We start from the raw sequence: 15,123 nt of genomic DNA on the forward strand, positions 1-15,123 counted from the left end.
GCAGTGTCATAACTACAGGGGTCATAACTGTAGGACAGACCCCATGTTTCCATGAAACAGCTTTAATGATACAGATAAATAAATGGAGCATAGGGAGTATAGTTGCAAATCAAGTTGAAAGAAAACGTTAGCTCTGGATTATATATTTCTGATGGATATTTATGTCCTCTGAATATTCATCTATTATATATACTTAGACTTAACTTTGCCTTTAAGGGAACAGTAACACCAAAAAATGAAAGTGTATAAAAGTAACTAAAATATAATGTGCTGCTGCCCTGCACTGGTAAAAGTTGTGTGTTTACTTCAGAAAGACTACTATAATTTATATAAATAAGCTGCTGTATAGCCATGGGGGCAGCCATTCAAAGGAGAAAAAGCACAGGCACATAGCAGATAACAGATAAAACACTATATTGTATTCTACAGAGCTTATCTGTTATCTGCTATGTAACCTGTGACTTTTCTCCTTTTTTCCAGCTTGAATGGCTGCCCCCGTGGCTACACAGCAGCTTATTATATAAATTATAGTAGTGTTACTGTAGCAAACACACCAGCTGTACCAGTGCAGGGCAACAGTGCATTATATTTTTATTACTTTAAAGCTCTTTCATTTTTTGGTGTTACTGTTCCTTTAAGGGCTGCATATGCTGCTTGCAGGCTTCAGTAGTTGCAAAACTGGCCTTGTAGATAATTTCTGTTTTTCTGTTTAATCATCCAGCTGGGTATCCAGTAATAAGCTCTATCTTTCTATGTCTTCATCCTCCACATAGAGCAGACAGGGAATTGCCTGTAAGTTTTAGATAAAGCACAAGTGGGTCCCTCTTCAATGGGTCTTGTAGGAGACAGGATTCTTTGATATGTGAAGCCTCTTTTCTGATTGACAGGTGAAAGTTTTATTCTCTGCAGGGTTAAATTAGAAGTGTATATTTGTACATTTTTCCTTTACTCGTGTCACAACAAAGACTTGTACAAAGCAACATCAACATCTCTTTCTCCAAGCGATCAGGTCAAAACTCTTTAATATTTTGAACAGAGGCCCCCTTTACCACTATGTTTTGATTTGGATCAGCCTTACAAATAGAGGTCAGATGAAGCAGAGACTGAATTGCCAGGGCACCAAAGGATCCCCCGGTGATCACAGGTACTATCAACTAATATAAGTTTTAGGCCGCTGTTGGGCTTTAGGAGGCCAGGTCTGATACTAAGAAATAGGAAGTGAAAATTCTAGAGAAATGTGTTTCCCTGCTGAGTACTGCTTTCCCTGAAGACACAGAAAACACACATAAAAAATCTGTTTGTCTATTTATAGGTATAATATAGATGTGGGTATGCTATAGTAGAGCCTCTATTTTGCTACGGTTTCCTGTTAGTTTAGCTAAAAGGCAATAGCTCTTTTACATCACTACAGCTTGACATAATAATACCATTTTGGACACCCTATCAGTTTATGGTTATGTTTACTAATTGTTCCCCTGGTGCAGAGAAAAGTAAGACTTTTCTTGTTTGCATTTCCATATTTGACAGATTTATTGATATGTTATTGAGTATCTATGATCTGGGAACCGGTGCTAGATGTCAGGTGCGAACTATGGTATGACTGCTCTATAATCTGCTGTGTTTTCTGGCAGCTGCTTTCACTGGCTTTTTATATCCTTTTATGCTTATTCTTTGCTGACACTCTTAATATGGACGGGAGTTGTATTTCATACCCCCAGCTATGAACATCCATGATCACAACAGCGGTCTTGGTGCTTTTCCCCAGCCATATTTGGGTGGTCCTACCAGTCCCAGTATCCAGAGTGTCTGTAGTACTAGTGCATACCTTCATACCCCAGTGTTGGTTTTTCAACCCTATGTAACTATGTAACTCTATTCTGTATCACATAGAAAAGCTAATGGAGGTTTAGCTTTGCAAAACAGCTTTTTTTGGAATTCAAGGTATTTGTGCTGAGTATGCCCAGAGGTATGGGCTAATAGAGCCCGCACTCCGGTTGGGGGAAACAATAGTTTTTAAAAAAACAAAAAAAAATAGCCCCTGCAGCACTAGGCTGCCCTCACCAGGAGGGAGCTTGCAGGGCACAAGTGTATGTGCATAATTAGTGAATAGGGGAAACTCGTTCATTATGCGGCAAACAACATGGCCACAGGCAGCCTAGTTCTGGTGGGGCTGTATTTTTTTTTGTTTTTTAAACCTTTGTTTTCCCCAACCAGAACACAGGCCCTATTAGCCCGCACCTCTAGAAGGGGAAACCATTAGTGGGTGATAGGTGCACTTTAATGGCATAATATTCAGACATAAATTATATCACTGTATCTATGCATTCTACTAAGGAATAGGATGTAGATATTTGACACGGTAACACACAAGGGAGCTGTACACAAGATAGAGAGCAGTTCCACTGGAAAACATATGTTCTCTGTTAAGAAACACGTAAAAAGATCAGGAGCAGCCAATTGTAAATTGGAGTTTGTGAAATGCCGTTTAACTTGAAAGAGCCGTTTCTCACTGTTTCCTTCTGGCTCCAGTGGTTTTTATTATCTTTGTCAATTGCCTTGTAGTGCAGATGACATCTACAGTAAATGTATATGGTGATAATACTAAAAGAAGATTATTTGCCTGTATCTCTCGCTCTCTCTGTCTAAGGCAATGGATACAATTAGGACACATGCACCGCCATTGTTAGAATGGGATGAATGAATGAGACAAAGCCAATGCTGAGTGAGCACCTCAGACTCAAACCAAAGAGGACAGTTTCCAAGAAATCCTCTAAATTTCTTATGCTTTCTGTACAAAGATTAAAATATGTGAAACTGAAATGCTACTCTTTAAACCCAAATCTCCACAGGTCAGACCAGAAAAACTAGTAATATAGAAGTAAAGGATCATTTCGCTGCCAGGAAGCAAGTTGGAAGCAAGACAAAGTGTGTACGATAGAGAAATCCATGTACCTTCATTCTTGGTTATTTAAAATAGAACTACCCCCCCCCCCCCCCCCAGGTACAAAAGTCCCCTTAACTGACCTCCCACTTCTTGCATAGCCTAGAACTTTGAAAAGTGGCCCTATAGAAAAACCCAAGCTAATAAAGCAGAGCAGCGCAGCCGCATACCTAGGCAGGCGCTTCGGACCCTGCTTGAGCATGCGCAGTTGGGGCTAACTGGGAATCAGCCGCGATTGCACAAGCAGGATCCGTGTCAGCAGTGAGACCCAAAACATTTTCTAATGAATGAGTATGGTGCCTAGGTACACTGCTGCACTGATCTGCTTTTTTAGCTTGGGCCACTTTTCAAGTTAGAGGCTATGCAAGAAGGGAAAGGTGAGAGGGGGTCCATGCAGGGCAGATTAGGGGGCTTTTAAAGTGTTCACCATGGCCTTGAAACATTGTTTGAGCCTCATAACTTGTAGTTAGGTATAAATCAGATCTGTTTCTGAAGGTAATGCTATGTCCTTACTGCAGTATTTGTGGAAGTTTGCAGGCCAGAATGAGTTCTGTAATTAAAGTTTATATGCTGCAGTACATATTCCCAAAATCAACTCAATGTGACTGTTAACAATATGTCTTTATAAATATGTAACCTTATCATAAGCCAACTGAGAAGGGTGTGCAAAGACCAAATTTTGAACTGCAAAGAGTGGTCGGAGCAGGCCCAGATTTGTGGCGAGGCCAAAAAGCCCCAGGCACAAATTTAGGGGCAGCATGCCGCCCAAGCTGCACTGAAACTTTGCTGGAGCCAACCAGAAACCATGCTGTACTGGATCCAGTGATCTCTAACGGCCCAGAACCTATAGCAAATGTACAAGGGGTTGAACCTTTGGGTAATAGTGACCATAATATTATTTAATTTGATGCAAAAACAAATATACACTGGGGCTAACAAAGACCCTTAACTTTAGAAAAGCAAATTTTAACTCCTTAAGGGCAGTTCTCCAGAGCATAGATTGGGGCATTAGGTTTTCTGCTAAAAACACAGGGCAGAAATGGTTGTCATTAAAAATAATATTAAATAATTACTGCTGTCAATTAATTCCCTTAAGAAGTGAAGGTAAAAGCTTTAAGAACCACCCTATGTGGCTTAATTCGGAAGTACAGAATTTAATAGGGAAAAAGGAAAACATTTAAGAAATAAAAGTCAGAGGGGACAGAAACTGCATTTAATGAATATAAATACTATAACAAGTGTTGTAAAACAGCAATCTGGAAGGCAAAGATACAAATGAGGAGCTCTTTGCGGCAGAGGCTAAAACTCAAAAAGGTTTTTTTTAAGTATATTAATAGTGAAAAGATGCAGGTTGAGAGTGTGGCCCCATTGAATGATGGTAACATTATGGTTACAACAGATATAGAAAAGTGCAAATGTGCTAAACCAGTTCTTTTCTTCAGTGTATAAAATAGAGGAGCCAGAGTGCCAAGACCCACCCAATAGCTGCATTCTTTGCTCAGTTCCATCTATTCAGTAGCTGACGCAGTTATTGCAGTTGTGGTTGCAGTAGATGTGATCTATTTGGATTTTGCCAAAGTGTTTGATACCTTGCCCCACAAATTAATGCTTTCTCAACTAAGGTCTGTTGGTCTTAGTGAAGTCATTTGGATAGGAAACTGGCTACAGGATCGGGTAGAAGAGGGTGGTTGTTAATGGTACATTCTCTACTTGGAGTAAGGTTCTTAGTGGGGATCCCTCAGGGTTCTGTACTGGGTCAACTTTTGTTTAACTTGTTCATAAATGACTTAGGGGAGGGTATTATAAGTAATGTATCAGTGTTTGCAGATGACACAAAACCAGGATGCAGCAGGATCTTCACAAACTCTCAATCTGAGCAACTAAGTGGTAGATGAGAATTTATGTTGATAAATGGATGGTCATGCACCTGGGATGTAAAAATATGCAGCCACTTATACCCTTAATGGGACTGCACTTGGCAAATCCATAATGGAGAAAAGGCAAGCAATGCCAGGCAGCAGCTGCAAGGGAAAACAAAGCTGTATTAAAAAGGGGCATAGAATAGAAGGGGGTTATTCTTCCAATTAAAGAGTACTGGTAAGGCCCCATCTAGAATATGCCCTCCAGTTTTGTACTTCAGTGCTCAACTGGGATATTATTGACAGGCCCGGATTTGTGGAAAGGCCACAAAGGCCCGGGCCTAGGGCGGCACAAGTTTAGGGGCGGCATGCCGCCCCGCCGCAACAGTTTTTTTAAATTTGGCTCCCATACGGAGCAGTCGGGACCTCTCCCCACTGCTCCGTATGGGAGTTTAAATGTGCGTTTGCGCATGCGCATTGATCGCGCGGCGCCCTCTCCCCCCAGTGCGCATGCGCACTCGTGGGGGGGCGGGGGCAGCCTCGGGGCGCCGACAAGTTAAATCTGGCCCTGATTATTGAGTTAGAGAGGGTACAGAGAAGGGCAAGTAAACTGGTAAAGGGTATGGGAAGTCTCATTTATGATGAAATACTGCCCAAGTTAGGGTTGTTTTACACTGGCGAAGAGTTGCTTAAGGGGTAAAATGATATTTATGTATATATCAGGGGATCATATAACAATCTTTCTAATGCTTTATTTACTCAGTAGGTCCTTCTATTGACAAGATATTAGAATTAGAAGAAAGAAGATTCCGTCTTAATATTCGGAAAGGATTTTTCACAAGGATTTGTAACTTTTTGTGTGATACTGTATCAAATGCGTTAGCAAATATATGGGCAACCCATGACCCAGTGAATGATTACAGTGGTCATTGATGGATTTAGAGTTGGAGTTGGGCTTTTGTCTACTTGAATTGCCAGGGCCTAGTTTGAATCTCAGTCCAGACCTGTGCAAGATGATTGAGGGTTGAACTTTAAAGTAACAAGCAATTATTAAACAAAAAAGAAGAACTCAGTGCCAATGATCCTGCCCCATATGGCTGCCAGTAGGATGCCAAGATAAATGTTTCTTGCCCTGCACATAAGCAAAGGCCAAGAAACAGCACCTCCACTCCATTTGTGTGTTTTCTCTGCACTGAGAGGATCTGTCGATCTGGATGCATACACATGGAGATAATTCTGGCATTAAAATGCATACATAGAAATCTGTTCCGCCTATATGCACCCAGGCTGTTGCAGAGCCTGTCAGTGCAGAGACACACACACACTTAGATGTGAGCAGAGGGGCTATTAGCCTGATCTAATACACAGGCTGCGAAACAGCTCAGCATTGCACTAGTCTTGATGCAGTGATGAACACAAAAATATTAGCATAGGCTCCAACTCTAAATCCATCAATGACCAGTGTAATCACTCATTAGGTTATGGGTTGCCCATATATGCTAAAGCATTACATACAGTATCACACAAAATGTTAAGGATTAAAGGAAGGAATATTGGCCTGGAACATGATATTTGTACCTGGATAGAGAACTGGCTGAGAATAGATTACAAAGAGTGGTGGTAAATGGAACATTTCTAATTGGACCAGCATTGTTAGTGGAGTACCGCAGGAGTCTGTTTTTGGTCAGGTGGGTTCCTGACCACTTGCTCTTAGTGTTGGGACCTGCGGGAGCCCTCCTGCCGGGACAAAGACAAGCTCGGGGACAAGAAGGATGCAACCACAGGGGCAATTCAAACTTGTTCAGTTTATCTCTGTGCGCACATAGCTTTTATATCCTTTGTGTACATGCAAGAGCAAAAGAATATGTTTAAACAAAGACCATCTGTACTTCAAGGCCGATCGGTACGGGATGTGTCAGCAAAGGGATAAGATACAAAATATGGAAGCTGCTCAAGGATACTTCTTAGAGAACTATTATAGGGTGTCAGGCTTTGCAGACAGCAGTTACAAAATGGAGTTATATTTAAAATGGAGTATAACAGGCTAAGCTTGAAGGAAGGAAGGAGCAGCAACCACTATGCGACGATCGATTGATCGAGCCTAGCCTTCTTTCTGTATAGGAAGGAGTCAGGCTAGGCTCGATTGTCGCATAGTGGTTGCTGCTCCTTCCTTCGCCGTAGTTTTAGCAGGTATTTTCTATTAAAGCATTTAAAATACTAAGTGGTTTGCAGGACAGGGCAGTTATTGGTGCAGGGTAGAATAGCTTTTTTACTTAAAAAAATTTTGTGTTACATTTCCTTTAAGAAGGATATTTATGAGCTAGAGAGAAAGTGCAGAGATGTGCAACTAAATTGATAAAGGGGATGGTAAATTTAAACTATGAGGTTAGACTGCCAAGGTTGGGGTTGGTTTTTCTGGAGAAAGGGAGCTTGCACGGTGACATGATTACTTTTTACAAGTATGTAACAAGATATTACATACAGATAGTGGAGGATATTTTTTCCCATAGAAAAGATCAGTGCGCCAGAGCCCACCCCTTTGCGCTCGAGGAACTTAACTTTACAGCCTTAAAGGTCACAGGTGGCGTGCAGCACTAACCAAAATAAGAAAAAGACATGGCAATTTTTATTATTGAATATGCCTGATTAACTATATCATGTGGCATGAAGCAACTAGCTAGGAGCACTTGGCAATGCATGGGCAAGTCTTTTTAGGAGATCATTTTTATTACGGTACTCTTTACTTATATTGTACCAGCTGCCTATATACCACTTTATACTGTAGAAATGTAAAGCACTTTGGGGGACCAGTGCCGACCCTAACCTCTCGGTGCTCGGGTCTTCTTTGCACATGTGCGCTTTGGTGTGTGTTTTGGCTAGATGCATGTCTGGACACATGTATGTGCACTAATGTCTGGTGTGGAATTTTATATTTTACTGGCCTTCTGCTGGTAAACATTGCCTAAGCTATCTCGGAGTATTTATTTCCTGCCCAAGCCTTGTCTAAGTTCTGTTTCTCTGGTTTTTGACTCTCTGCCTGGTTTTTTGACCAAGAAAGCTCTTGGTCTGTCTTGACCTCTTGCCTGACTTAAGGTGGCCACACACGTGGAGATCTGCGATCTTTCGTGCGACCATCGGTCGCACGAAAGATCGTCAGACCCGCCACTAACCTTCAGGGCTGAAACGGCAGATAAGGAGGTAGAAACAATAGGATTTCTACCTCCTTCTGCCAATTCAGCCCTGACGGCAGATTTTGCTCAGGCGCCTTCTATGGCGCCCGATCAAAATCTTTTGACCTGGCCGATCGGCGAGTCGACCGGTATCGCAGAAGGCTGCTGATATCGGTCAACTCGCCGATCGGCCATACACGCACGAATATCGTACGAAACGAGGTTTCATACGATATTATCGGTGCGTGTATGGCCAGCTTTAGTTTATGATTTTGCTTTACCCTTGCCTGTACTGCGTTATTGATCTTACTCCGCAGTGTTCAGATTCTCCCAGCCCCCAGCAGAAAGTTCCGGGGCCCCAAATGGGGAATCGGTCACCATAGTAGCCTTTGCAGCTTTACACAGTCCTTATGCCCCGCATCTAGTCCGGCTGATTGCACTAGTGCAATGTGAAGGCAGAGCTTCAGGACATTTGGGGGAATCCCTACTTACTACTGGAATTACCCATATTTTTCACTGAACTTAAAAGCTATTGGATATGTTGTGGTATTTGTAGGTACTTTTGGATGTGGTAATGCTGACATGATATTTGATGCTGCTTTTATTACTCATTCATTATTTAGCAAACAGTCGTGTAGATTTAACAGTGGGGTGTCATATTTTCCATTTTGAGTTTGTGGAGAATTATATTATAGCCTTTTTATTAGTTCTCCACTAAAATCCATCTGTTTTAGCAAATGAGCCCCAGAGTGTATTTCTGTTTATAAATGATACGGGAAGTTGCACTGCAAAGTGTAGCACCTTAAAAAAATATAGACCTGCTACCTTACCCACTGGTTAATGCACAGCCTGACCTACTGCCCCCCACTGCCCTGAACCACAAAAAGTGATGTCATCATGAACACGGAAGTGACATCATCTGAGATGGACTGAAGGGTGAGTGAAATGCTGTACTATAACTCACCCAATACTTACTGAACCATTTTCCAACATTTTGCTAACCACTACTGACTCAATATTCTCAGGACCCACAGGTACCCTACCCACTGTTGGACTTTATCACGTCCTTACTTATGGAACAATCCTTCTCTTGTAGATCGTTGACTTCCCACCAATAAATGATATGTAGAGTAAATTAAACTGGTAATCAGCACCAATATTAGTTATGAATTGGTAAGCACCCCAGTTCAAAATACACATTTAGTACAAAGACATGGCTTTGTACTGCATGGATCTAGTTTTTGATGGTGCTTCTGTATACAGGGGTATCTTGGGATAATACCACAAACACCAGAACCCTTGGAAAATGGTTGTATTTGGTAATTATAATTAGTCATTTTGAAGCACTACATAAATTGGCATATTAAATAACCTCAACCCTGCCAAGAACTATTTATACACTCCCAGATCCTACTACATATTGTTAAATGCTAAATTATTCAATAATATAGTAAAGAGATAATATTCTCTTATTGAATTTTCACATATAATGGACTATTAGGGAGCTCTGATGATGATTCATGTACTGTTTCCACATTGCTATGGAATTTGAGCTCTGCATCTGATGTGTCTTCTATTTTCATTTCTACTCTGCTTTCAAGAATATTATGACAGCTTAATATTTTAAATCTTGTTTCATGTTTATTTTACATTGCAAATGGCATTATATAGTGTGTGTTATGTGATGGGCAGATTTACTAACCCAGATGTTAAATTGCACTAGTGCAGTTACCCGTGGCAACCAATGAGCAATAACTTTGATAAGACAACCGCAAGTTAGAAATAAAATATATTATATCTGATATTTTTCCTGAAGGATACTGCTATACAATTATAATTCTGGGGACATGGCCAGGCTAGACACGTAAGCAGGTGTGTGTACGTGAAGCTCCGTTGGAAACAGTCATTCCCACCTTTACGCAATTACAACAGACTATCTTTCCATGCTTCCTATTACAATATCAATATCTTCAATTAAGACACATTTTCAGGCAACAATTTGGTACCCTATCCTTACCCCACAGCTTGAATACAGTAGTGGTACCGTGAGGGACTAACCGCTCAGAAATGCCTTTCCACTGGAAACAATAGGTGTCGCTGGTTAAAGGCCATCACATCGCTTTCTATGGCACACACAGGCAGGGTAGGGCAGGTAGAATAAGGCCATACTCTGCTTGCCCTATGCTGCCTGTATGTGCCATACTCTCCCTGCCCTACCCTGCCTGTGTGTGCCATACTCTGCCTGCCCTATGCTGCCTGTGTGTGCCATATTCTGCCTACCCTATGCTGCTTGTGTGTGCCATATTCTGCCTGCCCTATGCTGCTTGTGTGTGCCATATTCTGCCTGCCCTATGCTGCCTGTGTGCCATATTCTGCCTGCCCTATGCTGCCTGTGTGTGCCATACTCTGCCTGCCCTATGCTGCCTGTGTGTGACATATTCTGCCTGCCCTATGCTGCTTGTGTGTGCCATATTCTGCCTGTCCTATGCTGCCTGTGTGTGCCATATTCTGCCTGCCCTATGCTGCCTGTGTGTGCCATACTCTGCCTGCCCTATGCTGCCTGTGTGTGCCATATTCTGCCTGCCCTGTGCTGCTTGTGTGTGCCATATTCTGCCTGCCCTATGCTGCCTGTGTGCCATATTCTGCCTGCCCTATGCTGCCTGTGTGTGCCATACTCTGCCTGCCCTATGCTGCCTGTGTGTGCCATATTCTGCCTGCCCTGTGCTGCTTGTGTGTGCCATATTCTGCCTGCCCTATGCTGCCTGTGTGCCATATTCTGCCTGCCCTATGCTGCCTGTGTGTGCCATACTCTGCCTGCTCCATGCTGCCTGTGTGTGCCATACTCTGCCTGCCCTATGCTGCCTGTGTGTGCCATATTCTGCCTGCCCCATGCTGCCTGTGTGTTCCATACTCTGCCTGCCCTGTGCTGCCTGTGTGCCATATACACAAGCAGCATAGGGCAGGCAGTACATACAGTGACACAAAGCTGGCACTGCTTCTACAGTTTGAGGTGTGAACAGGTGAAGAATGTAGGCACTTACAGTCTGAGCCTGAGGTGTGAACAATGCAGGGACTGAAAGGTGTGAACAGTTCAGGGGATTACATGTTTAAACAATACAGTGGTTTTTAGCCTGAATCTGATACCATTTAAAGCTTACACAAAGGTAAGAAGTCACAGCAGCGAGACAGAGGGGGGTTGCGAGCAGGATGTGGCTGCAGGCCACCAGTTGGACAGCACTGTCATAGAGGAACTACCTAATGTAACCAAAGCATCCCATATCTTAATCAAAATACTGCTCTTCTATGCCAAAAAAAACTACATTTCAAAAAGAAACTCTTGGCCCTATACAGATTAACATATGAAAGTAGAGGGTGTCCAGGTAAATACTAGAAGGTCTTGGGACCATAGGGAATTGATCCAGAACTAGACCCACTAAGAAAAGGTACCTAGTGATGGTGCCCCCCTAAATAATTGTAACACTTCAATGCCATGTACTAATCAAGGTTTTTGTTTGAAAATCAATAAAAAGTATATTGGGAAAAAAAAGATTACATAATTTCTGCACTGCAATCAGTTATATGATATTTTGCTGACCTTTCTTTTGGCTTTAGAAGTCTCAGACTTTCCATCCATTGCTTATGTAACTGAATGACAGCCATATGTAATATAATGTAATACTATGTCATTGAATGATAGTGTTGTAGAGTGCTTTCATCATCTGTCCACTTGAAACCTGCAGTTATCTTTGAAAAATACAAAAAACTACCCTTTCTGCTTATTCTGTCTCTGTTTTCTCCGCAAAACCAAGTTAAATTAAAAATTAAATATTTATATATATATATATATATATACACACACACATGTAAGCATAATCTAATAACTGAGTACCATCAACCCCTCCTCCAAATATATGTTCTTTCTTTAACACCAGCTTGCAAAATATAGTAAAAAGTAAAATGACCCAACCTTCTTTCTGCAGTAGTACACTCAGTTACATTATGTGTTACATTAAGTATATGTCATCCTAAACCAACCAGGGGCCTAGCTGAGCTGGTAAGGGATGATCTATCCTCTGAGGCTGGAAAGAGATAACACAGACATAAAAAAATCATTAGAACCCAAGCTGCTGGCCTTATTTTCAGGAAGGGAGAGGGGTGCTTGAAACACAACCTTCGCCTTTAGGGAAACAAGTAGTGACTGTAGAATCAGACTATTGTCTTTACTCCATTATCATTAGCTGAGTCTTGCAGAACGTTAACTGATGCATTCATTCTAGTGAAAACTGCATATTTGGTATGCACTACTTACATAAGTAAGCTGGAATTCCCCAAGTCATAAGACTTTTCCCAGTTTTTTTATGGTTATACCCTATGTAAGGTAATTATATTTGAAGCCCATATTAAACCATTGTTTCCATGTACCTTACATGCATATAAAGCCTGGATGATTGTTTCACAGGAGCACATGGACCACCTGATTACCTGTTCCCTCTATCTGATAATAGTATCTTCAACAACACAACATTTGCACAGAACTGAGAAATGCCAGTCTTGCCATTAAGGTTCCCCAAGTAATAATCATTATCTGCTTTTTGCTTTTGGTTTTCTACAGTTGGTTTGCACCAATGATAACGAGACCTCTGAATTCAAGGTGGTTTTGGAATCAGTAATTTAGGGCAGCCCCTAGGATTCCAGGAAACAAAAGCAAGAGGTTTTTCTAGTAGTGACTGGCTGTTGCCATCAGTGGGTTTCACAGGCAAGGTATTTCCATGATTGTTTGTGGGAAAAAGCAAATAAGGATATGTTGACCATCCTCCATATAAATGTGCAGGTGTGTGTGTGTGTGTTTGTGTGTGTGTACACATGCCCCCACACTCGAAAACAAGTGGCTCAGCTGTAAAGTACCCACTTTAAAGCAAAATCACCTACTTTGAACAATACTATCTAAAAGCCAGAGTTGTGTTTGCAGTATTAATCAGGTCACATTCAAAAAGCTCAGCACAATAGACCTTTTTAATAGAGCAAACAGTATAGTCAGTAAGAGATTTGAATTTCAGTTCTCTGAGTCTCTGCTATTTGCTCTGTTAGGGAGGAGGACTGTTGGCATATGCCAAAAGTGCCTTCATTAAAATGGGGTAACAGAAAACTCCTTTGTAGCTATTGTTGTTACACGTTGAACTACCTGGGTTTCCAATTTCTTTTCAGTTTTATGTGCCTAGACTTTTTATTTGTAGAAAGAGAAAAGTTGATTGTACCCAATCCAATACACGCGCTTTTTTTAAGCTGCTCTTTTTTAGGATCAGCTGCATACAAGGTGTAGAACAATTTGGCCAAGTTATACAAAGACAGGAGTTTAGATAATGCACAAAAGCACTTCCATTTATTTGGTGCCTACTGGTGTATCGAGGCAATGTGTAGTGAAAAAGAAATGCTGTAAAATGCTTTTCAGACTTAGAAATAATAGCATTAAATATATATATTTTTTTATATTATTAATATTGCACTAATATATTGTGCAATTGTACAGCGCTTTACATTGTACACATCAATCCCTGCCCCTGTCAGGCTTACAATTTAAGGCCCCCCATCACATTTACACACACAGGGTCGGACTGGGGGGTGCAGGGCCCACCGGGGCTTCTGCCTCAGGGGCCCCTGCACCTCCCAATGGCCTCCACCGCCTTTACAACCCCCCCGACAGAGGCCCCCAACACCCTCTGACCCCCTCCCCCCGAGCGTTCCTAAATTAAACTTACGTGCGGAGCGTCTGGGGAGGGAGACCAGGGGATCGCGGCATTGCCGTGGGGGGATTGGATCTGGTCCACTGGGCCCACCGGGTTTTTTCCCAGTACCCCGGCAGCTCAGTCCAACGTTGTACACACACTATTTTATCAGGAGCCATTAAAGCTTCTGTGTTTTTTTAAAGATCTGTGTGTTTTTGAAGTGTTGGAGGCAGCTAGAGTATCCGGAGGAAACCATGCATGCATGGGGCTAGTGCCCTGGCTGGACATAAAACTAGAACCCCACAACTACATTGGTACCCACTGCACCCCCAGGCTGCCAATATTGTATACCTCTACAGGTATGGGACCTGTTATCCAGAATGCTTGGGACCTGGTATTTTCTGGATAAGGGGTCTAATCGTAGTAGGATCTCCATGATTTAAGTCTACTAAAATCATTTAAACATTAAATATACCCAATAGGATTGTTTTGCCTCCATTAAGGATTAATTATATCTTATTTGGGATCAAATACAAAGAACAGTTTGTTATAACAGAGAAAAGCAAATATGTTTGAAAACTTTGTATTCAATCAGGGTCGGACTGGGGGGTGCAGGGCCCACCGGGGCTCCCCAGCCGTGTCCCCTAACCCCCCCAGGGGCCCTCCTAACCCCCCCCCCGCAGGGCCCCCGCCTGACGTCCTCCCCGAGCACGTATAAATTGAACGCGTCAGGGGAGGAACAGTTAGTAGGGGGAGCGCCAGCAAAGGTCGGACTGGGCCGCTGGGGCCCACTAGGGCCGGGGCCCACCGGGATTTGTCCCGGCGGCTCAGTCCAACCCTGTATTCGATTAAAATAGAGTCTATGGGAGATGACTTTCCGGTAATTTGGTGCTTTCTGGATAACGGGTTTCCGGATAACAGATCCCATACCTGTATATGTTTTCAAACAATTACACTGGACGCAACTGCATTTTTCTCTTAAATAGTACTTTCTTGGCAGAAGGGTATAAGCCCATTTTGCACTGATGGGTTTGTGAAATACAATTACATTAAAGAAAAAAGGCAGCATAATGGTTAGCGGCAAAGAGCAGATGTTCTGTTTGTCTAGATTAAAAAACAATAAAGCGTCCTAATACCTCTTACCAAGTGAATGACATTGGTAATGCACTAAAGAGCTTTCAAGGTTATACTTAAGCAGTCAGAATTAAGCCTCATAACAACACAGTAAAAGTTTAAGAAACTACTTTTCTTTTACTTGTTCCAGTATTTTAGTCAAGGACTTGCATCCCCCATGTTGCAGACTTGGTGTATTCTTCTAGAACGCCACGGAGGTTCAAAGGCTCAAACCTGTAGGAGTTTTGAACAGATGAAGCCAAAGCACAGTTTGGAGCCGGAGGAATGCTAAACGGATTAAACAGAAAAAAAACTAT

The 15,123-nt window shown here is 42.1% G+C and overlaps 1 protein-coding gene across 2 annotated transcripts in view; it reads right to left on the bottom strand.

The window, feature by feature from the left end:
* Positions 1 to 15,123, bottom strand: part of faap100 (FA core complex associated protein 100) — a 100,297-nt gene that overhangs the window by 7,279 nt on the left and 77,895 nt on the right. The window contains exon 10 of one of the 2 annotated variants that reach the window (XM_004916353.4): positions 14,563 to 15,094. The exons of the other annotated variant lie outside the window; for it this stretch is intronic. Within the exon in view, the coding sequence (XP_004916410.2) occupies positions 15,035 to 15,094 (60 nt within the window). The 3' untranslated portion in view covers positions 14,563 to 15,034. Of the gene's footprint in view, positions 1 to 14,562; positions 15,095 to 15,123 lie in introns of those variants that run through there. 2 annotated transcript variants of the gene reach the window in all.

Source organism: Xenopus tropicalis, chromosome 10 (assembly GCF_000004195.4).
Source record: "Xenopus tropicalis strain Nigerian chromosome 10, UCB_Xtro_10.0, whole genome shotgun sequence".
Taxonomy (NCBI): Eukaryota; Metazoa; Chordata; class Amphibia; order Anura; family Pipidae; genus Xenopus; species Xenopus tropicalis.